The sequence below is a fragment of the Diaporthe citri genome (assembly GCF_014595645.1).
Source record: "Diaporthe citri strain NFHF-8-4 chromosome Unknown scaffold_1, whole genome shotgun sequence".
Classification (NCBI taxonomy): Eukaryota; Fungi; Ascomycota; class Sordariomycetes; order Diaporthales; family Diaporthaceae; genus Diaporthe; species Diaporthe citri.
Genome location: NW_025064846.1, coordinates 9,560,842 through 9,584,053, shown reverse-complemented (window position 1 = coordinate 9,584,053; position 23,212 = coordinate 9,560,842). Strand labels below are relative to the sequence as shown.

The 23,212-nt window shown below is 55.1% G+C and overlaps 7 protein-coding genes across 7 annotated transcripts; 5 read left to right on the top strand and 2 right to left on the bottom strand.

The window, feature by feature from the left end:
- Positions 1-1,064: 1,064 nt before the first annotated feature.
- On the bottom strand, positions 1,065-4,311 carry INS49_002494 (uncharacterized protein; the record flags this gene model as incomplete). The annotated part of the gene is made up of 3 exons (XM_043163303.1): positions 1,065-3,032; positions 3,088-3,243; positions 3,514-4,311. The coding sequence occupies 3 exons, from the start codon at positions 4,309-4,311 to the stop codon at positions 1,065-1,067; spliced, it is 2,922 nt and encodes a 973-aa protein (XP_043031809.1).
- A 2,450-nt stretch (positions 4,312-6,761) lies between these two features.
- Positions 6,762-7,835, top strand: INS49_002493 (uncharacterized protein; the record flags this gene model as incomplete). Its single annotated transcript, XM_043163302.1, has 1 exon — positions 6,762-7,835. One exon carries the CDS (start codon positions 6,762-6,764, stop codon positions 7,833-7,835), a length of 1,074 nt encoding a protein of 357 aa, XP_043031808.1.
- A 284-nt stretch (positions 7,836-8,119) lies between these two features.
- INS49_002492 (uncharacterized protein) lies at positions 8,120-10,759 on the bottom strand (the record flags this gene model as incomplete). The annotated part of the gene is made up of 1 exon (XM_043163301.1): positions 8,120-10,759. One exon carries the CDS (start codon positions 10,757-10,759, stop codon positions 8,120-8,122), a length of 2,640 nt encoding a protein of 879 aa, XP_043031807.1.
- Positions 10,760-11,361: 602 nt separating this feature from the next.
- On the top strand, positions 11,362-11,750 carry INS49_002491 (uncharacterized protein; the record flags this gene model as incomplete). The annotated part of the gene is made up of 2 exons (XM_043163300.1): positions 11,362-11,393; positions 11,519-11,750. 2 exons carry the CDS (start codon positions 11,362-11,364, stop codon positions 11,748-11,750), a joined length of 264 nt encoding a protein of 87 aa, XP_043031806.1.
- A 1,998-nt stretch (positions 11,751-13,748) lies between these two features.
- On the top strand, positions 13,749-15,503 carry INS49_002490 (uncharacterized protein; the record flags this gene model as incomplete). Its single annotated transcript, XM_043163299.1, has 1 exon — positions 13,749-15,503. One exon carries the CDS (start codon positions 13,749-13,751, stop codon positions 15,501-15,503), a length of 1,755 nt encoding a protein of 584 aa, XP_043031805.1.
- A 593-nt stretch (positions 15,504-16,096) lies between these two features.
- On the top strand, positions 16,097-16,982 carry INS49_002489 (uncharacterized protein; the record flags this gene model as incomplete). The annotated part of the gene is made up of 3 exons (XM_043163298.1): positions 16,097-16,291; positions 16,486-16,761; positions 16,824-16,982. 3 exons carry the CDS (start codon positions 16,097-16,099, stop codon positions 16,980-16,982), a joined length of 630 nt encoding a protein of 209 aa, XP_043031804.1.
- Positions 16,983-19,685: 2,703 nt separating this feature from the next.
- INS49_002488 (uncharacterized protein) lies at positions 19,686-22,680 on the top strand (the record flags this gene model as incomplete). The annotated part of the gene is made up of 2 exons (XM_043163297.1): positions 19,686-20,499; positions 20,576-22,680. 2 exons carry the CDS (start codon positions 19,686-19,688, stop codon positions 22,678-22,680), a joined length of 2,919 nt encoding a protein of 972 aa, XP_043031803.1.
- Between the last annotated feature and the right edge of the window lie 532 nt (positions 22,681-23,212).

Here is a 23,212-nt window from a genome sequence, read left to right as displayed (position 1 = left end):
TGCCTTGGACCGTTCTAGTGCTCTGCGCAATGCGTGGACGTGGCATTGGGTTTGACGGTATTCGCGTGCGTCGAACTTGAAGCAGTCCAAATGAGGTTTCGAGCTATTCGTAGTATCTCGATAGCATTTGAAAGTGTCTGAGATCCCGTGACTTCGAGAACTCACATATTTCCACCGCCGCCGGGAGTTGTTGGTGTCGATGTTGATGTTGGAAGAGATTAAGTTTCCGGTTTAGGAGTACGATGGCCGTCATTAAGTACTTCGCCCAGCCGGGTGTAACCGCGATGAGGCTCAAACGACCATGCAGGCAGGAGACACGCTGATTGATTTGATCATGAAATAAAGAAAAAGTGGCGACAAGAGCTTGTATCATCTTGCTCGGGCAGGGGTGGGGGGGAGGGCTGTGGTCTACTGTCTGACTGTCAGTCCAAGGCAAAGCATCTCGACCCGCTTCTCCGCGTGACCTCCGAACAGTCCGGTCGTCTGCCGAAGCCACCAAACCTCTCCAGACACTATTCATCCCTGAATCAGGGGCTCAGGGGCTCCTCCCCACGGCAGGGCAGATCAAGTACAGGTGCTTTCTGAAATACCTCACTCAGGAGAAGCTTCACACGCCATCTGAAGGGATCTAGGGGAAAAATCACTCCTGCCCTCGAGTAAAATCCAGGGTATCAATATTCAAATTTTGCACACAGATACCAAGCCAATCTATCTACCTCGAGACATGTCATGTCATGTCATGTCATGTCATGTCATGTCACGTCGTTCATTATCGAAACAAATAAACCGACCAGGACTGAACCTGCCTGGACCCGCACTTTTTCCAAGCCGACCCAGTACCGAGCTGGCCAGCCAGGCGCCGCCCATCGAGATGCGCCAGCCCCCTTGGCCCGGCGCGCATTGCATCCCGTCTATACCTGCCTCATTCAGAAATAACCACGATCATCGCTGATGTGAGCTGGGTGGGTTTCCAGTCTTCGATCTCGTCAATTTCCGCAAGAATAAAAATAACAAACGATGCAGGGCATGGCCCGGGCCGGCCGCCACCCCCCGTTCCAGGTCCTCTATATCCCGTGTGCACTCCAAACGCCTCCCATATTTGCACCAGTCGACTCCATTAGGCTCTGTCCCCAGTCTGCCCAGTTGAAGTCCTCGTCCATGTTCACATCGATGTCCTCGGGTTGGACGTCGTTGTTCCCACCTTGCAGCGGGAAGCTGAACGCTCTCGCCGGCGTGTTCGCACTCATCGGCCCGCCGCCGCCACTGCTAGCCGTTGCCACGGAGCCAGGGGTGCCTGCAAAGGTCTGCGTGGCTGCGACCGGCGTGTCGTTCCACAACCACGGAGGTAGGTTGCCCTCGACCTTAAGCGCGTCGACCAGAGGCGTCTGCTGCATTCTTGGGTCGGTCGACATCGAGGTCCCAGGGACTGCGCGACTGGTGGCTGTGTCACCGTTGCCGTTGGCGAAGTTGGCGAGAGTCGAGTCCTGCCTTGGGATCGGGTCGCTGCCAGACATGAAGGGGAACCCCACGCTGCTCGTTGCAGCGCGCGCGATATCGGCGTACTGTGGTGAGAAGGCTATAGGCCAAAAGCTGTCGGGCTGGAAATGAGGCTGGTTCATGACGTTCTCCACAATTTCCATGGCCCGTTCGTCACCCACGTTCTGACCTGGCAGGCTGCCACCGATGCCCATGTTGTTCGGCACCTGTGGAGGCGCACTGACAGCCTCGCTCTGTGGCCCCGATGGTTCTTGTTGTTGCCCTTGCTGTTGTGGGAATGTCGGGAAAGACTTGGTCTCCCGTTCTACCTCAGGTGGTAGTCGCGGTGCGTTGACAAGTTTTCGCCACCTCTCATTGGCCACCGCACTCTTGACTGACCCAGGCATGGCTGCGAAGCTTGCCGGTGCCCCCGCGTTCCTGCGCTCTTCCAGCTCTAGCTCCTGCGCAGCTTGGGGATCAGCCTTGAGTCGAGCTATCTCTCCTTCTCGGTGCTTTCTGGCCTTGATGTAGATCTTCTTGAGCGGCAGCCAAACGGATTGATCTCCTGCTATACGGTTCAGATCATCAGTATTGGGGCTAGCAAAAGTAGCATTCAGGGCCGCCCATGCTCGCTCAACAGCAGCGCTCCAAGGGCGACGAACGACCTCCATCAGTACATATGCCACAGCATGCCATGCCGTGTACGTAAGGAAGAGCCAGCGCCATGGCCTGGATCGTGGGTCTGTGTTGAGTTGGTGGTTGTACTCGAAAATCTCGGTGGCGGCGGTGAAGATGCGATCACGGATTGCGCTGGAGAGGATCTCGCCATCAGGCCCTGGGAAGAGCATAGGTTGGTATATAACAAGCGTCATCTTCGCGACGATGACGCGGGCTATGTTCGCCGCCGTCCACAAGATCGGGTCCTGCGAGGCGTCGGCGCCGCGGAAGAACTTCCCTTCCACGCTCGCGTATACCTCCCTGACCATATTCTCACGCTCTTCGAAAGATATTGCTGCATCTCGGGGGCAGGACCCAGCATTTGCTGAGGACATGGTGTGCAGACGCCTCGCAAGCCCGCAGATCTCGTATCTTATTAGGGAGAAGGTCATGTCTGTTGAGCCCTGCCGGGCTTGAGGCATCTCCGTCGTTTCTGGTGTGAGATCGGTGTCGTTGATGTTGAGAGGAAACTCGGTATCGAAGGTCCGGTCGACAATGGTCAAATCAGTGCCCTGATCCTCGGCTGCTCGAAGGTCCAGGATGCAAAGCGCCCAAAACAGTCGCCGCCGCATTTCGATCTCGAGCGGTGTCAGGCCCGGAAATGACGTCCCGTCGCGGTGAAGGCCCATAGATTGACCCATTCGGATGGCGAGCCCTGTCAGGGTCCAGGACACTCGAGTATCATCGTGACGTCTGACCAGAACCAGGAAGAGAATAAAGGCCTGGAGAACAACCATCTCCGACGACACCAAAAACTCGGCCTTGGCAAGAGACTGCTCCAACGCAAAGCGATATTGCGAAATCAGCCTCGGCCTATCGACTCCGAAGTTCTTCTTGGTCTGTTCCTTGTTAGTACATGTAGAGAGAGGTCGGGCCAGGGGGCAGGGCTCTCACATCTTCCTCGTCCATGGAAGTGATGGCCGCGAAGTAGATTGCAAACATCAGAGCCTCGTTCCCGGGTGTTAGGCTATCCAGGTTTTTTCGCGTCTCCTTGACTAGAATTTCGACGGTCGGCACGTGTAGTATTTTGACAATAGGGTCCACATTCTCCTGATAAACCTGCCACATGTATGGTATTTGTGAAGGTAATGGATGCAAGGGTCGCAAATCGACATCGGCGGACCTATACCCAAGAACAAAGGCGTGGTGGTCACCGCCTGACCGGGTTGTTCGCGGTGGCTATTATACTCTCGTCATCCGAATCACTCGATTCTCCGTCCGTGAGCTTTTGGGTTTCGTGCCGCAGTTCGTCAAGCTAGTTAACTGGTCAGCGCTGCGTGCTCGCACTCTACAAAGCATTGGATCGGCAACTGCACCGACCTCATCCGTGATCTTGGACCAGAATGCACTGCTGACATATCTGGTCTTGCCGTGGTCATTAATGACCAGCCTCCCAAACTTCTTGTTGACGTTGTCGGGTCGTTGCGCGACGTTGCCAGAGCTAGAATTGAAGTTGTAGGGGGCTGCCATCCTGCCGTCGCCGGGCGCTGGAGGCGACCCCTGACTATGTGTGCTGCCCGCTGTCATACTTTCTGCCCTCTCGTGCCTCGGCCCTGAATTGGGCGTGTGGAAATCGGTCCCGGCATTGGCGGTGGTGGTCTCGGGGGAATCGCCGCTGCTGGAATGATTCCTCGCAGTCTCGACCTCGATCTGGCCGCTCAGCTCCTCGACAATGCCCTCCAGCTTCCGCAGCCGCTTCATCAGCTCGATCTCCCGCTCGCTGGATGGCTGCTTGGGTGGCGCGTTGGGATCCTTTGGTCGTGGGCGGCGCGGTGCGCGGCCTGGGGCAGGAAAGATGCATGGGATCTGGGCTCGGCGGCAATTCGAACATGGCATGTGCTTGTCGCAGCGTACTTTTCTCCTCCGGCAGGTGACACAGCTGCGAGGGTTCAGACGGTCGGAGGGCGTGGCGGTCGGCGTGTAGACCTGTGCGCCTGGAAAGGCAGGGTGTGAGTGCGGTTGTGGGGATGTGGTGTTGTGGTTGAACGCGCCATTGTTGCTGGGCGAGTCGGTGGTTGACGGGATGTGGAAATCAGCGAAGGAGTCGTCCGGGCTGGTCGGGTTGGACGGGTTCGAGGCAGAGGTCGGGGGAGGGAGCGGCTGCCCCGAGTTGTCCATGGTGAAGCTTGGACTCTGGTCCGAACTTGGGCCTGTCTCACAAGGGCCGTGCAGGAGGTGCCGCGAGGAGGAGAGAGGCGTAGAGTCGCTGCCGGACCAGACGAACAGTCAGGTAGGCAGGCGGGCAGGTTACGGGTCAGGCTCGAGCGTGGAGGTGTTTTCTGCGCTGAGATTGGGACTGCCGAATAGATTCGAGTTTCTGAGTATGTCTGCCTCGAACTGAGAAGAGTGTCTAGATTTCTAGACTGGGAGAGCAATTCCTGGATGCAAGGCGGAGAGGCTGGGTTTGGTTGCGGTTGTTGCGGTTCGTGGGAGCCGTCGTGCGGTGCGGCGCCGTGCGGGTGCGGTGCGACTCAAGCTCTGGGAGGATGAGCGACCCGGACCTTGCCCTGGTCTCGGACCGTCGATAGGCGAAGGCTTCCTTGTTATTGTTACTGGCGTGTCGGGATTGGGAGACCTGACGCTGCCGGGGCTGAGACGCTGTAAATTTCAACCTCGAGGGCGAGGGCAATGCGATAAGGCAGTGCAGGGCCGGCGAATTCCCTCATCGGCTACAGAGTTCGGACAAAGGGACAGGAAAGAAAAAGAGGGTGGGTGTGTGGGAGTGGTGAGAGAGGACCGGTCTGAGTGCACCGGGTGATGGGTCGTAGAGGAAGAGAGCAGCCCAGCAAAGCAACCAAAAACCCAACCCCTGGGCCACTTGGGCAGTTTGAGCTGAGCGATGAGGGTCACAGGGTCCAGTTCTTGTGTGTCTGACGCTCCCACGCTCCGTTGCTAGCAGCAGCAGCCACCACCGCCGAAGACCGACGGACGGGCGAGACCGTTGCATGGCGTTGCGCTCCCGTTGCGGGACCGGCTGGCCCTGCAGCACCAGCACCAGCAGGAAAATTATGTCAGCGCGGGGCAGGAGCACAAGCACTTGGTCTGCCCGGTCGGGCCTAGCACCGATCCATGAGGCTTTATTCCCGATGAGGCATCTCATCATCGGCATTGAAATCCTTGGCGGCTTCTATCTCCGGACTTCAAGTACTGAGCGTCTGTACCTTTATCGAGATCCAGCTCGAAATGTCCCATATTTTCTGCATGCGTGCTTCGAGTCATGCCCTCTCCAAAACACGTTGGCGACGCCCTCTGGTGAGCCTCTGGTGAGGTCAATCACGTCGTCGCTATTGTGCATGCATCATCAAACTGAATCTGAATTGAAAGTCGGACATACCCAGTCACCTACACTCTTCAGGTATCTATCTGATCGATGCACGGCGGAATCCCCTCCCGCCCTACCCCCAATGCTACCTGACTGTAGACGTGAGCCAATGACTGGTCGCAGCCGAGTTGGCCGAAACCATGGTGTGCATTAGGTACTCTGCGGCGTATCATCGGCTCTGCACCTCTGTCTGTGAAATTGCTCGTGGCTGTCGCTGGTACGGTGGCCGGCAGGTCCTGCTTGCTGCTAACGGACGTGGTCAACGGCTACCCGTGCATTAGCATCATCGCCGCCTGGTCGGTGACGCTCTGGCGCTCAACTCCAGTGCTTCAGGCTAGTCTTCACGGCAAGCTGAGCCGAGCCGCAACACTCGGCCGAGGGCTGACAACTTCACCTCAGTGGTTGGAGTCCCTCCTCGCCGGTCATGCACGCCCTACGATGGTTATCTTCGGTGCCCAAGCGCCTCCGATCTCGCTAGCCGTCTGTTATGACAAATCCCAGTACTCTTTTGTGTAAATGATGGACCGGATCGCATGGGAAGATGTCAGGTGTGACTCAAATAAAGATGGCTATTGTACCACGCAAAGAGTAGATCTATTTCCTAGATTGGAACCAGCATGATGAGAATCAATTAATATCTACTTGTACACGTGCGACCACCAAGTCAATGTCACCGCTGGGCTGGAAGGAAGATTCAACTCCACTCGCAAATTCCATTCACGTCGGGCGTTTAGGAATATGCGGAGGATGCTACTAGCAGAAACTACTATACTTCTGAGAATCACGAGATATGTACAGGTTGAGTAATATTTTAGTTGACCGTGGCGAACTTTGCCCATGGTGGTCTCCCTCGGCCTGCCCGCAGCCAAGGATGGCCTGTCTCAATGGACCTCGGCTCAGCGCGACACCACTAAACATCCGGACTGCCATCTCTTGTCCCAACATCTGAGGGTCGCCAGCCGCTGTCACAATGCTTACAGCCCCGTGCCTCCGTCATGGGCTCAATGGGATAGTCAATTCCTTCCCCAGATCGACAGGCGCTCCCCAGGTGTTCTTGACTAGGCGGTCTTGTGGTGGTGCGCCCCGTCCACTATCGACCGCAATATCTCCGGGCAGAGTGCGTCACCGGCCCAGGAACCCGGAACCACCAGGGCTACGCATATCCATGGCTCCATCACAGAGCCACGCCCGTGGGCTCTCATCAGCCAGCTCTCCTAATTTTAAGAGCGAGAAAGAGAGACCGTCCATGGCGGAAGCACGGCCGAGCTCCAGCATCATCCTGCTCTCCCCCACCAACCAGGTCCTGCTCCTCCACCGCGTGCAGACCTCGTCGTCCTTCCCGTCAGCCCACGTATTTCCAGGCGGGAACCTCTCCCCCTTCCACGAGCCCCCGCCCCCGCCGGCGGACTCGCCAGACCGCCACCGCGACTCCCCGGCCTACCGCCTCGCCGCGGTGCGCGAGACCTTCGAGGAGTCCGGCATCCTCATCGCCAAGCGCTCCCCGGCGGACGACAACCTGCTCGTCGTCCCGGAGGCCGAGCGCGAGGCCGCCCGGGGGCAGATCCATGGCGACAGGGTGAAGTTCACCGAGTGGGTGGAGCACACCCTCGGGGCGGCGCTGTGCGTCGACGACCTGGTCCCCTTCACGCGCTGGGTCACCCCGCCGAACATGCCCAAGCGCTTCACGACCCAGATGTACATCTACTTCATGCCGCTGGCCGAGTCACCCGGGACACCTGCCGCTGGAGATTGTGGGCCCGTAGACGTGGACGTCGTTCAGACTCCCACCCCCGACGGCGGCGTCGAGCACACGGCGGCCACCTTCGCCGACGCGTCCGAGTGGCTGCGCAGGCAGCGCCGCGGCGAGATCGTGCTGTTCCCGCCGCAGTGCTACCTCCTCACCCTCGTGGCGGAGGTTTTCGCCTCGGTGTCGCCTGAGAGCGTGGGCAACGACCTGGAGGCGAGGTACGCGGCCCAGCGCCGGGCCCTGGTGGACTTCGTGCGCAGGAAGCCCACGGCTGGTGAGGCTGCGGTGGAGGGGGGCAAGAGTCTACACCCGTCGGCGCTGATACCGTGGTCGGAGAAGGTTATGAGCCCACACACTTTATTCATCCGCGATAGTGATGACAGGATCGTCCTCGGGATTGACAAGCCTGGCCCGGAGCTGAAAGGGAGCGGGGCGGGCGGTGACTTTGAGAGGGTCGTGTTGGTCAAGTTCGCCAAAGGGGGCCCCCAGGACGTCGAGGTTAGGGGAAGAGACGAAGTCTTGAGGGAAGAGAAAGCTCTTAAAGAGAAGGCCAAAGAGGCCGCGAAGTTATAGCTCTGGAATAGAGAAGTTAGACCGATGATATATGCTTTCTCAGCTCGTCTCCGCGGGCGCATGGCTTCTGCGATCATTCACTCCGGGGCACGCTCTGTGCAGTGCATCCCATGCACGACCTCTTTTTCAGGACTCACTCTCACGCGGATCGTATCACGCTTCAAAATTTACACATACGCTCATATATACTCAGAGACTAGACCCCAATATGGTACGTGGATCTCGCAGCCATACGGATGTACACAATATCCAATCACCCATCAATTGCGCTGGACGCCAAGCAATCAGAGCCGTTTTCTCTCCTTACCGCGCCGAGTCCCGCGCCAGAGGCAGCACACGCTCTTCGACTCACACCACTTCTTGACGTCCATGGGCGAGGCCTCGCCGTCGTAACCCACTCTGGTCAGCTGACCCTCGTTGAGCCAGGCGGCCAGATCTTCCAGGATGACCGGATCGTACATGAGCATTTTCTCGTGCCATGATGGGTTCTCCGGGTCGGTTGTTCGTGGCGTAGAGGTGACAGCTCTCGTGATGTGGCTGAAGAGCACAGACTGCTGAGCCGTAGGGCTGAGGTCGAGGGTAAGCTCTGTGTCCTCGTTGATAGACATGTCCACAGCCCCACCGCCGGGAGAGGTGAAGATCTTTTCTGGCGAAGGGAGGCCTGCTGAGTCGTCGCTGTCAAGATCCGAATCTAGTATCTCCGCTCTTGGTTGAGTGGTTGCTTTCCTACGCTTCGGTGTCGAAACAGCGGGCTGTGCCTTGGGCGGTGGAGCCATCGTGGTAGTGGTTGAAGGACCTGCTGCCGCCGACGCGTCCTTGCGAGGACGACCTCGTTTCTTCGGTGGAGATGCAACACTCGCCCCGCCGGTGGCTACATCAGCTTTCTTTGTCCTTGCACGCGGCCTTTTTGGTGCCGGCGCAGTCGCCCCGGAATCTGCTGCGGGTACTTTCTTCTTTCCTTTTGGGCTAGGTGAACGAGCACTTGTAGAAAACGATGCTGCTGTTATCGGGGTTCTGCTCCTGCTCTCCCAACACTGGTTAAGTAATGCAAGCATTCCACTGCGGCTCTTGACGGCCTTGAAACCGAAGGAAGACACTTCTTTCGCCAACTTGGCGTCTGTGAACAGCTCATAATTTGGCCGTGTATTCTGAATCTTTCTTGGCATCTCGGGCGAGATTTGCTTGATGTCTTCTGAGGTTTGCTCTTGGTTGCTGGGTGGCGGTGCATCCCCTTCCTGGGTCAAATCCGTGATGGGCGGGTGAGATTTCCCTAATGACAAGTTGGAAGAGTCGGCGGCAGCAGCAGCAGCCGTTTTGATGGTGACCTTTGGCTGTGTCAAAAAAATATGCGACTTGGGAACGGGCGGCTGTGATGAGGTTGCCACAGGCATGCTCTCAATCTCGATGAGGGATGGCTCGGCCGTCTCAGCTTCCGTCCCGCTAGCATCTGGTAGCTCCGGCGGAAGGTCCTTCCAAGGGTCCAGGATCGCAACCGCGTCGTCTTCGGGGAAATGTGAACCCTCAAAATCAATGACCTCTATGTCTACCATTTGGCCATCTTCATCTCTGGCGCTCACCGACCAGAGTCCTTCACCACGTTTCGTTGATACCAGGGTCAAGTCATTTGCGCGGGAGAGTCCCTCCAAGGACTGGACATTCTCGTTCGCGATGCTGTTTGACGCTCGTAGGGCGGCCTGAAGATCTCTCAGAAAAGTCGGCGATTCTTCCCGGACGAGTTGACTTGATGTGCCAAACACGAAATCCTGTCTGGCTGACTGGCGCATCGCAGCCTTAGGAGATAGTAGTACTGGCTGCTTTGGTGGTGCCTTCTTCTTCGTGACCTTTGTAGTCTTTCCTTTCCCCTTGCCTGCCGTAGTTTTGGAAACGTTTCCCTTTTTGTCAACGTTGAAGTATTCAAGGATGGAGTCTTCTTGAAGTGGGTCTTCTGGGGGCTCAACAGGCTTGGGGGCGTATGCTGCTGTGGCCAGTTCTGTGATTGTTCGAGGCTTTTTCTTGGGCGCTTTTTGTTTTATTGGAGAAACCTCACAAGATTTCTGCTTTGTCGACTGACCTAGCGAGGTCATTTCAATAATCTTTCTTTTTCCCAACGTAATGGGCTCCGGATTGGTGGGAGCGCATTCCTTCTGCTCGGTGACTTTGTGGGCGTAGGCGTCGTGGAGATTCTTGAAGATGTCTTCCCTAGGAGGTTCGTGTACTGATGAATGGGGGACCAGTGATGTTGGTGGTGCGTTAGTGTTTGAAGGAGCAAGCGGAGTTGGGAATATCTCTGGGTGGTTATCTTCGCGAGGAGGCGTCCAGTCCCTCCGTCTTTGAACTGCCTGTTCCAGATTGATTGGTTCCGGAGTCGAAGCCCTTGGTTTTGGCTTGGTAGCACCGTTCTTTTTTGAAAAATGTTTGCTGATTGTCTCGCCGTCACTCGTCTTTTTCCTCTGCGTCTTCGGCTTCGCCTGTGGCTCGACAGCTTCGGCTGACACGTCGGTGTTTCCCAAGTCGACTGGCGCCTTATATCTCTTCCACGGCTTGGATCCCAATGGACTGCCCTCAGTACCATCTCGAATATCTCCCTCAGGTCTCGTATTTGTACCATCATTGTTGCCATTGGGTGTGGCTCCGTCCGAGGACAGCACGATAACCTCCTTCGCCACACGCTTCGGCGCCTTGGTTGTCTTGCGCGCCCGCTTAGCGACACCCTCCTTCGGCGCAGGCCGCTCGGGCTCATCGATAAAATCCGCTGAGTCGTTCGCACCGGCCTGCGCACTCCGGAGAAGATTTGCAGCGCTCGTGAACGTCTTGGACGCGCTCGCGGGAATCGGAACTGCAGCACTTCCGCTGCGCAGTGCTGTTGCCTTGGGCTTCTTGGTGGCGAATTCGGTTATATCAGGGAGGGGTGATGAGGACAGCATCATGAGTCGTTCGAGAGGCGCCTGTGCTCCCGGAGAGGTGCTGATAAAGCTGCTCCTAGCCATTGCTGAGGGTCGCAGGGCCGTGCTCCAACCAGAGAAGCATATGCGCCAGGCGCATTGTTGTACGTACGGGAGCTTCAGTGTGAACAGAGAATGCGAGTATACACGATGCAGCTTAAAGAGGGCTGTGTCTTTGGCTTTGCGGATTTGGATATATGGTCAACTGCTGGCTTTCGCGTGCATAGGATACAAGAAGGCTCTCCTGTACGAGCCAAAACAAAGGCGCGGCCGCTGGGCCGTCAGAGGCTCGATGTCCCGAGGTTCTTGGCGCAACGCGTTGGTCCCGCGAGATCAGCTGGGCGGCGGACATCCTGACTAAGACGGTACCTGGGTACATCCAGCACAGACGGCAAACGTGGGAAAAAAAGGCGGGCAGGCGCTCGGACCAGCCCACGAAAGTCGAGAAACTTGGTAAATTTCAGCAAGCACCATCATCACCCAAAGCCCGCGAAACGGAGAGCTCGACTGGACGACCTTCTTGACCCCCGACAAAGCCCCCTTCAACTCGTTCACCCAGACAACTCCCCAAAACCACCGCCAAAATGGAAAACGACCGTGGCGAGATCGTCGATCTGTAAGGGCAAACCCCCTCCGAGCTTCGACTGCAGATGGAAGAATGGGCTGCAAAAACGATTGAATGAATGGATGTGTTCATGGGCGGAACCAGACTGGCTAACCCACATCTTCCACCTCAAACAGCTACGTCCCCCGCAAGTGCTCTGCCACCAACCGCATCATCAAGGCCAAGGACCACGCCTCCGTCCAGATCTCCATCGCCAAGGTTGACGAGTCTGGCCGTGCTGTCTCCGGCGAGAACCACGTCTACGCCCTCTGCGGCTTCGTCCGCGCCATGGGCGAGTCCGACGATGCCCTGAACCGATTGGTCCAGCGTGACGGCCTCGTCAAGAACGTCTGGAGCGGCCAGCGATAAATGGGAGGTCAGAGCTGAAAAGGCGTGAAAGAACATGGGAACTTGAAGGTATGCTCGGGCCTTGTCGTCGGCTGCGCGGTCGCATCCGCCAACGGCACAGCGCAGTACCTCATGTCACCTCGGGTCATGCTGACAGCTTGTTCGCTCACAGGGCTACGGTTGTTTGTTTTGGTATCTCGGAGAGGCTGGACATCGGACATCAACGATGATGCTTCATGGAGTTAGACGGCACGGAACTGCATCTTGCCAGTATTGAGATCTCACGAAACCAACGTCCGCGGACTTTTCTCGAAACAATTCGATACCCGGACGAGCCAAACATGAATGTGACGAAAATCCCTTCGAGTCCTGTGCGCTATATCGTGCCCTCCATGCGATCGTCTCGTCTCCGCGCTGTGCCCACCTCAACCGAACGTGCCCGTGTCGTACGTGAACTGCCTCGGCTGGCAAAGTCTGTCCGGATGCGCCTGCGGGAGCAATCCATATCCGGGGATTCTGGGGCTACCTCGATAGCTCCCATGCCGTAGATCGACCAGGCCTTGAAAAAGCCGCGGCGCTCAAGCTGTACGCTGTGGTACAGATACGGGTCTGACATTCATATCCACCAAGTCGGCGTTTTTAGCCGTGGAGCTACTTGTCAAGGGGTTACTCTCTCTGCACCTGTCAGGCATTGCATTCTCCCTGGGCTCTAGACCTCTCTTCCATATCTCGTGACAGGCAAGGCGTCGTAGACGAGCCGCCACCGAAACCACAGCCAAGTGTCTGTAGGTCCCGTACGCTACAGGCGGCCGCACCGAGAGCAAACGCCAGCGCGTGGACCCCAAAGTGGTAGCTCGAATGTGATCCTCGCTGTAGAACAACCTAGCTCATGGGCTCATCTCGTATATGCTAATTCTCTGACGGCCGGGGCAGCTGACCACTTGATTGCCCTGAACTAAGTACAATATCCACCACATCCCGATGTTTGTCCCTCCGTCAGAGCTCACGCACGATGCGTCCAACACCACACAATGAGTGATGCCCAACATTGCATTCGTCACGCGAGAACTGCTAGGCGACCACCACTAACGAGCCGATTGAATCCTCGGCAAACAGTATTTCCACTCCATGACTGCATCTATACGAACTTGTAGGCCGCGCCTGAGGCTTGAATGACCTGAACTCCTCTATCCTCGCGGTCTCCGACTCCGGGTTCGGACGGCGATCACGGCACGCCCTGAACTGTGTAGTTCACAATGTATATTTGCCTGATAACTGTGCAGGGATATCTTGACATATATCAGCACGCCTACGATGCGATCAAATATTTGATGAGTGGACAGGCTACTCTATGTCGACGGACTCCTGGATAATGTCCATGCTCTCAGCCGCCGGGCTCAACTCGGCTTAGGCATCTTGCTTGAGCCAAAACAGCACAGCGTAGACCAGCTGTCCGGCTCAGTACCACGAACAACACTGAGCAGACGATTCTCCAGCTGGCCAGGCGTGCAACCATGAAAGTGGAGAGTCGGGATATTTACAGCTTCGCGTTTCAGGCCACCAATTGAAACCACGAGTTTCGATTTCAACATGTTTCATTAATTGTTCAAAGTCGCGATCTCCAGTTGATGGAGGACATTTGTGCCTGTCTCTCACGCCCCGAGGGCTCCCAACCCTGCTCTGGCAGCCCTGGCACCTGGCTGGACAGTGGGCTGGGGCAGCGCGCCGGCAGAACGCGCTAGCCAGGAACAAAGATCGATCTGCAGGGCCCCATGACGCAGGTAATGAGATCGAGAGATCTGGAGAACTGCGACCAATCCACTCCCTACCCACTGGGCGGAAACATGTGAAGGGGGAACCGTAGGTCTTTGTAGTTTTCTCAGCAGCTCACTATCGCAGCTTGAATGAAACCATCATCCGCTTTGCACATATTCCTCACCATTCATGACTCTACGTCGTGTGTATGCTACGGCAAGCTCGTACATTCAACAATCCACCAGAGCTCGCCAAATCGCAACAATGGCACCCAAACGTAAAGCACCAGTAGCCACCGATCTGGCCAACGGAGCCACGCCCAAGAAGCCGAAGACAGCCTCCCTCTCTGAGCCCCACCCCTTCCACAAAGAAGCCGAGCAGCATGGTATAGTGCTGAGGAAATACTACCCTCACGAAATGAGCAACGCCCGTGCTCTGGCATACAATGACAATGCCCTTACCCGCCCCATCGAGGAGCTCCAATCCGCCATGCAGCAGACCGCCGCTGCTCGCAAGAAGGTGAAGGCTACGGGATCCGTAGTCCACTGGTTCAAGATGGATCTGAGAATGAAGGACAATACCGCCCTCTCCATGGCGAGCGAAAAGGCCAAGGACGCAGGCGTGCCACTGATCGGATTATATATAATTAGCCCCCAAGACTGGGAGGCACACTTGACAGCCCCCATCCGTGTCGACTTCATGCTGAGGACTCTGGAGGTTCTGAGGGCCGACTTGGACAAATTGGACATTCCACTACACGTTGAGGTGGTGGAGAAACGGAAGGACATCCCACAGAGAATCGCCAATCTGATGGACGACTGGGCCGCGAACCATCTCTATGCCAACATCGAGTACGAGGTCGACGAGCTGCGGCGAGAAGCCAAGATGGTGAAAATGCTGGCTGGGAAAGAGAAGGCTTTCGAGCTCGCGCACGACACGTGTGTAGTCCCACCTGGCAAGCTCATCACCGGATCTGGGAGGCAATACGCTGTTTATTCTCCGTGGTATCGCTCCTGGGTTGCACACGTTCATGCAAATCTGGACCTTCTGGAAATTTTCAACAGCCCAGAAAAGAACCCTGCATCTGCAAGGTCAAAGTATGAGACACTCTTCAACTGCAACATCCCAGAGGCACCAGCGAGCAAAAAGCTCTCAGCGGAAGACGCCAAAAGATACGCCTCTATCTGGCCGGCTGGGGAGCACGAGGCGCACAAGAGATTGGAAAAGTTCTGCGAGGAGAGGGTTGGCTCGTACGGCGCGAAGCGGAACTTTCCTTCGCAGAATGGCACCTCGACGCTGTCGGTCCATCTCGCCAGCGGCACAATCAGCGCAAGGACCTGCGTGCGGACGGCAAGGGACCGTAACACCACCAAGAAACTTAACGCCGGGAACGAGGGGATCCAGACGTGGATAAGCGAAGTCGCGTGGCGGGATTTCTACAAGCACGTCCTCGTGAACTGGCCGTACATATGCATGAACAAGCCATTCAAGCCCGAGTACTCCAACATCGAGTGGTCATACGACATGGATGAATTCAACGCTTGGACTCTTGGGAAGACTGGCTTCCCCATCGTTGACGCCGCCATGAGGCAGGTCCGCCAAATGGGACACATGCACAACCGCGCCCGTATGATCGTCGCCTCGTTCCTCTCGAAGGACCTGCTCATTGACTGGAGGATGGGCGAGCGGTGGTTCATGGAGAACCTGATTGATGGCGATTTTGCGTCGAACAACGGGGGCTGGGGCTTCTCTGCCTCGGTGGGCGTGGACCCACAGCCGTACTTCCGGGTGTTCAACCCGCTGCTGCAGAGCGAGAAGTTTGACGCTGATGGGGAGTATATCCGGAAATGGATCCCAGAACTCAAAGACGTCAAGGGCAAGGCGATCCATGATCCATATGGGAGAGGGGCGGGCGCGATTGCGAAGAAGGCTGGATATCCGAAGGCGATGGTCGAGCACAAGGGATGTAGGGAGAGGGCGCTGGCGGCTTATAAAAAGGGAATCGGAGCTGAGAAGTAGGCTTTACAGACAACCCTCAAGAGAAGATCAAAAGGCTGCTTGAATTCATGTCTTTTCTGAAGACTGTCTCTTTGGGATCCAATACAGGCCAACTACAACAAGACTGTGTTCCTTACTGCTAGCCAAGTACCCAACAACTTGGAAGCTATAGCATACCTACCTAGGTAGATACCAAGTGATATCCTTACTTCGGTGCTTTCTGTAGGTTCCCAGCAGGGGATTGGGTGCATGGCCTGCAAAAGTGGTTGCTGGCCTTGGAGTGGCACCGGTCTCAGAATGGAAGCAGCAGCACCAGGGTGGCTACGCGCATGTCGACCAGCGCACCTTCCCTCTCAGGCGCATCGAATTTGTATGCCACTGCGGGGCTGTGTTTTCTCTCCAAGTCAATACCTCAAGCTGACCTCGTCGAAATCAGTGACCCTACACGTCACTCGCGACCACACGCGTCAAGCTTGACTCAACCTCGTCCTTCACCAGTCCAACCTCCCACTGCGCCCTTCATCCCCGTCTGCTAAACCTCGAACCTACCAATCCAATCCTCCAATCTCAATTCTCGACAGCCGATTCTTCGCTGTCCCCTGCTCGGCGTCAACATGTCTCTCAAGCGAGAGGCCGACCCCTTCATCAAGCCCGACCCAGACGCGAAGCGCGTCAAAACCGAGGGCGCGGATGACAACTTCAGCCTCTCCTCGATCCCCATGGCCCCGCCCCCGGCCGCCTTTGCCTCCTCCACCTCTTCGGACATCGCGCGCAAGATCGAGAGCGGAGATCGCAAGGCCCTTGGTGCGGTAAGTGATTCTCAAGACGGTGCTTCGCGTTATCTGTTCGAGAGCGCTGCAGCATGCCAACAATCCCTCCAACTCTGAATTTCTACACCCCAGCTACCATTACTGTCCTATCGCGACAGCTTTATCCATCAGAATGGCACCGTGTTCTTCTTCTAGTGCGTTGTGCGCTAACACACGTCACGCGTTGGATGTAGGCTCCCAAGTTTGGCGGACCCCCTATCAAAAGTGGCAAAAGAAGGTTCTTCGGCAACACCATCAAGGCTCGAAGGGACGACGACTGGGTCTCGGCCCATTTCAACAAGAGTTCCATGGTCGTGGAATTCCAAATGAATTGCGCCCTTTCAAAGCAATGGTCTTCGATAGACGTGGAGCAGGAAATTTTTGACAGGCTCATCAAAGCAAAGTTTGACATTCAGCCATCCGAGGACTGGGGCTTCCTCGACCGCAAGTTCCGTGGATTTGTCACCAATGTATGTATACTGATCCAGCCTTCCGAATGCAAGGAAGGCTAACCACTTACGCCGGTTGCAAGCTCAAGACCATCTTTCCTGTTCATACGCCCACCTCTCGCGTGGATGTGCAATGCACAGTGGGTGTTGTTCAGAACTTGAATGTGAGCAAGGTCGAGGTTTCTCCTAAATTCAAGAAGGAGGAGCAACCCCTTGAGCGAAAGAGCGAACGTCTCGAGTAAACGAGTGTTGGCGTGGAGTAGATGGGTGGCTATGGCGTACATTTGAGGGACTATCGACAGGGAACGGATCCTACTGTTATGCATGACTACTGCATATATGGCGATGCAACTTTCTTTTCAGCTGTGTTCCAGTTGGTATGAAGCCATCGAGGTATCTTGTACACTGTTCCTGAAGATGCTTGTTAATTCTGCTCTAGAGAAGGATGGAGGAGCTACCAGTTCCATGAGCTTCGAAAGGCTTCTCAATGCGCACAGAATGAAGTAGGGGCAAAAGCCAAGATATGCAGTTTTCATAAATGGCTATTTTTCTCTCGAAAGTCGAGTATGCTGTCAAAAATTGGTCAATAAAAGAAAGAGTTTGATAGTTCTTGCGCTCTACTGACGCATGGCTTCGAGAATGTGAATGTCCAGCTTGGTACCTACGTAATTATAATATGTCAACATGGCCGTACGAAGCCACATAAACTTTATGGGCGAGCCTGGAGTTGCAGAAAGACAAGACCGCCGTTGTGTAGGGGGGCAATGGTGCTGGTGCTCAGGCATTGCTGTTTCAAACATCGAGCCACCGTGTGCCCCTGCTGAAACGCTTGCTGTCCTGATGCGACACCGGAAGTGGAGCACCAAACCACGAGGTTCGACGACCTATATAATTCGACGGATTCACTCCTCATCTTCTCTGGTTTTTCCAATTTTTTTCTGTAGTCCCCTTGTTCTCCGGGATCCAGCTCCTCGGCGGTTGTTGAGCTTCGTCAACGCCTGGCCCCTCCAGCAGCACGACCAGTCATGGGCGCATGAAGGCCGAATCACGACCTGCAGCGACGAAGCTTGGCAAAACTCCAACCACGACCCAGGAGCCATCGACAACCATGTTCTCAGTTCCGCCTCTTTGAGCTCCGTCTCCCCTGCGACGGAAGATCGGAGGTGTAGAGCGCAGAGAACGTACCCATGCGATCCGCATCATGATCGAGCAGTGCCCTCAATTCTTGGTCTCTGCTCGTCATGATAGTGTTGAGCGCAAATACTCCGTCGGCTGACTGGGCCCAATCTGCTGGCCGCCTCCACCGCAGCAGATGTCAACAACACCCAACTCTCCCAGTCGGCCAGATGTTGAGCCCCCCGTCCGGCCCCCACTGAAGACATCGTTTCCTAGCCGCTAGGCTGGGGCGCGATCTGGAAGTGGCTGCGTTTGTCGGATCAGAAAACCTGTCTGACCCACACTGCAAGAGCTTCGCCTGTGGTCACTCTTTGACCCACCGGCATGGTCTCGCGGTGGTCGTGTCTGTCGGACAAGGCCCGTCTGGCCCCGCTGGAAGGCCTCGTGCACAGCTCCCTCACACACAGGGGAACAAGCACGGCCTGGAAGCCGGAGCAGTCGGATGGGCGCCATCTTCCGCGGAAAGTTTAGACGACGTCACGCCCGGTTCCCTTTTACCTCGCCAAGGGAGACACACACAAAACCACGAAGACACCGAAGTGTGTGTCTGAGAAAAAAGCAGAAGACGACAATTTGAACTGGATTCGTTCAACGCTCGATCTCGCGCGCCCATGGAAGTGTCGACTCTCCGCCGGAAGTCATCCCTCTGCCCCGCCACGGTTCGGTTCCTGCAACACCGTAGTTGAGCCCCGTGGTCTGCGCGGCGGAGGGAGCTGGAGGTGATGCGAGTCCACTGGAATGGAAGACGCGCGGATCTTGACAGAAGAGCGATGGGATGTTGTCCTATCCGCGTTGAAGATGGAAATTAAGTCAGCCCCTCATAATGCAGAGAGTGGGGCAAAAGTTTTGTGCCTGATGAAGCACATGGGAAAAGACTGTTGAGGTCTGGCCATGATGATCTCGTATTAGATGGAAAGGCTGGCTGTATATGGTCTTGGAAATTGTGTGGAGGGTCCCTTGTTGGAGTGCCTGGACCTTTACGTGGTGCGAGGGATAAGACGCACCGATTTGATCAGGGTGCATCGACGAACACAGGCAGTGAGACACAGGCAGTAGAGCTTAGACAGCGCAATGGATGTTCATTATCTACTTGCATGCTTGAATTGTCTCTGCAATAAGAGTCCAGGATACCGAAATGCAGACCATTACTGCTGACGACTGGCTTGTAAAATCCACCTTTTTGAGTGACCCCTAACTAAACCTGCGATGTACATCGAAGGCACTCCAGTGGACAGCCACTTGACACAAAATGCTGTCATTCCACCACAGCTGCTACGGTCGTGGGATAGGCTACCAGAGGAAATCATCGAGTAATGCAACCCGCAATGTCCAGTCATGTTGATCTGGGGTAGCCAGGAACACCTGTGTTCAAACGTACACATCGACCTCCACAGCAGGGCAGGCTCGGAGTCCTTGTGCCCCCTGCTATCTCATGGTCTGTCAATGTTGACTGCGCGTAGCGACAGAGAGATTAGTTCGTAGCGTGAACTGGGCTATTTGGTCAGCTGCCTGCTGGCGACAGCACCAAACTGCCACCCTCATGCTCTTCTCAGTAGGTGTGATGTAGGATTAGGCTGCGCTGTCAGCTGCGGGGTCATCCCCGGATTGCCCATACTAAACATCCTTGCGATATCCAGATTGTTCACCACCGACTGCGACCAGATTGCTGGGCATGCATAGCTTCTGCGTTCAGCTCTATACTCAACAGCATCCTTGACATCGCCGGACACCGCACTCATTTGCTGTTGCAACAATCGTCAGCATTCAGCATGCCCCTTGAGCCGCTAAGCGCCCTCTCGCTGTTCTGCAACGTGCTTGATCTCGCCGAGAAAGGCGTCAAAGCTGTGAAGTTCGCCAAAGATACCTATGCGGCTGCCGATGGCATCGCCAAGGACCATCGCAACCTCGTGGCTTTCACCACGCAGATGGAGGACATCGTAATTGGCATACGGGGCAGCGTCCAAACGGTCGACGTTTTGCAAACAGCCGACGAGGAGGTCCTGAAAGTTGCGGCTACGTGCCAGGACCTCATTAACCAATACAAGTCTGTGCTCGAGAGGTGTCGGGCTCAGAAGAGAGGTTCCGTAAGTGCGAGTACCAAGGCAACTATTCGGTCTGTATTTGCCAAAGGGGAGCTCGAGAAACTGCACCAATCTCTCGAAGCCCAGGGCAGTATGCTGAGGACTGCATTGGCGTCCACTGCGAGACAAAACTTGGGCATCCTGGTTCATCAGCTTTGCAACGCAGACGTCGAGCATGGACAGATCAAAGATCGACTCGGATCTATCCAGAAGCAGTTGAAATCGTTGGAAGCTAAATTATTGGATCCTGATGATCTGGTGGCGAAGCTGACGGAGGCCACCAAAATTTCATCATCTGCTTTGCTCGAACTGGATATTGCCTTCATCTTGACAAGTCTCGAGAACAGTGCCACCGGTCCTTCCTGTAACCCAAGATACAACGATGTGTTTGACGCTGCGCCAAATACTTGTGATTGGATCTTCGAAAGCCACAAAGAGCTTTCAAGGACTTGTCATACCCTCAAATTATCATTGAGTGACTGGCTGAAAGAAGGCCATGGCAGTGAGTAAAAACATACGTTGTGCATGACGGTACATCACTGCTTGCATGCCTTAAAGTATACTAACACATTTTTCAGTCTTTCACATCGCTGGGAAACCTGGGGCGGGCAAGTCGACACTAATGAGACACCTATACAAAAGCCCAACCACAAGACAATTACTGCAGATGTGGGCTGGAAAGAACGAATTGGTGTTGGCCAAGTATTTCTTCTGGAAGTTCGACAGTTACCAGAATCGGTTGATCGGACTGAAACGGTCCATCCTTTATACAGTCCTGCAGAAAGCAGAAGTAACTTCACAATTAATGGCTCTGCTCTTCCCGAACCAAATGGGCCAAGGTGCCTCACCTTCGAAAAGGGAGCGGGAGTCGTCCATAAGTGATGACGAGGTGGAGTTGGCTTTCTCGACATTGGTCTCCACAAAGGCGGGTCTGATGGGCAGGAGATTCTGCTTTTTCATTGACGCTCTGGATGAATTCGACCAAGATACTGCGAGAGAAGATTATGTCGACCTCGTCCTCCTTATTCAACAATGGGCTGAAGAGTCTGATGCTCATGTCAAAATCGTCGTGTCGAGCAGAGAATTCCCCGAGTTCCAAGCGTTCGACCAGGGCCAAAGGATCCGCCTCCATCTGTTCACGGTGGATGACATGAGAACTATCATCCGAAGCCGGCTCGAAAGCCACCCTCAGTTCAAAGGTTTGAAATGGCTGGACAAGGGTGCAGATGCACCCCTAAGTCATCAGAAGCTCGATGATGCACATCATCTAGTCGACGCCGAGTCATTCATCAGCTATATTGCAATTGCGGCTGAAGGAGTGTTCCTCTGGACTGTTCTCGTGGTGAAGGAGCTGAGAAAAGGACTGTCTCGCGGCGACTCAATTCAAAAGCTCTACGCCAAGGTTAAGAGAGCTCCCAGGGACCTGAACAGGCTTTTCGAGTCCATCATCTATAGTATCGATGATGAGTACCAGCGAGAGGCTATCATTCTATTTGCCGTCGTCTTGCGGTTTTCCGGGAACGGTTCCCCTGGACTCAGCCTGATTGAATGCTCATTCTTTTTGGAGGCCGCAGATGCCGGCGTGATGGACCCATCGCAATGGGAACCTAAGATTGAGAAAAACTTTCTTGATGAGCGGAGAGCCCGAACAGAGATTCAAATCAGTGGTAGATTCAATGGCCTTCTGGAGATTTCGCCCTCGAAGGCATCGGTCAAGTTTCTCCACTCATCTATCATAGACGTCATGTCGCATTATACCTCCCAGGGGCTCAAGGAACACAACCTCACCGATGCACAAATTGACCAATGGTTGTGTTGGATGATCTTCGTGTGGGTCAAGCAGGTGCTGAAAAGAGCTGCCTCAGTTGGCAGGTCCATGGAATTTGACGTGATGGCAAAAAAGCTGATGAGCCTGCTGTTTACGTTGCGAAGCAAAACTCTGGAGGACAAGACAATGATAATGCTCGACAAGATTGACACTGCTCTATTGCTCACTTGGCAGAAGTCACCATGGCAGAACCCCGACGAGTGGAGAAAAGCGCAGCCTTCTCGTCGAAGCGGCTTCATCATACCAAATGGCATGGAGATGGAGGTCTACTCGCTATTGTTGGGTACAGTGGAATCCGGCCGAGCAGACTACTTGTTCTGGAAATTGGACATGATACAAGTCGCCTGTAGAGACGGAGCATTTGGATCACTTCTTCTTCACTATCTGAGCACGGTTTCTCTCAGTCCAGGGATACTTCAAGGAGTTCTTGAGAGGGGCGTTTCTGTCAACTGTACAAGTGACTGGAGGGAGAGCCCTACCTGGGGCTTCTGTCGCCCACATTTCGTTTGGCACGAGTACCTCGCAAACGTCCTTGGCGCACCCTTGAGCAGTCGGAAATACAACCCCCGCGAGTACTGCCATCTATGGGAAATGGTAGAGGTCTGGCTCCGGCATGGAGCGGATACTCGCTTCTGGATTGGGCTCGGTGTGGACAGGCTCGAGGCGTACCAGTCCGTTGAAGGCAGGATTGTACGCTGTGCATATCTGTATGAGGTTGGGACTGTGCGTCAAGAGGCGAAAGCCAGGCTGTTCCCGTACCCAAACGCCCGGGCATCCGTCCAAGAGCTGGTTGCATTCATCTCTCCTCACAATCGGAAGACTCTCCTGGAACTTCTGGGGTCTAAATTTAAGTAGACCTTTGATTCATGAATTATCACGTCACTTGAGATTTCCAGCTCAGAGGCTCAAATGTGCACCGTCACAATTAATGAGCTTAGAGCCTCATTTTAACAAAGGTGTCTCTGAAGGTGAAGGCAAGATAGATGAGCATATCTTGTCTCAAGATTTATACCTGTGTCATTAGAATTGGATATAGTCTTTGAATTTGCTCCGTTATACAGGATGATCTCGTGATCCTCTGCGCCCCAGAAGACATTGGAGCCACCATGCACAGCTCCGGATATGATGCTGCTACACGATAATACCTATTAGACCTTCCAGCGGAGAAGACGACAAGGCCCCAAATATCTCTCTGCAGATTTTATCAGCGAAGAGAGAACAGTCAACAGCAGTATTGAAGTTAGGTTTGCAATCCTCAAAAGAATTTGTGCTCAAAGGACGTCATGGTCACTTTGCTCAATCATGGCGAGTCAGGGATCTTAAGCAGCAAGGATTGTAAGCCGCAGCTCTGCCATTGGCTAGGCCCAGCCAGGGTACCCATGTTGGG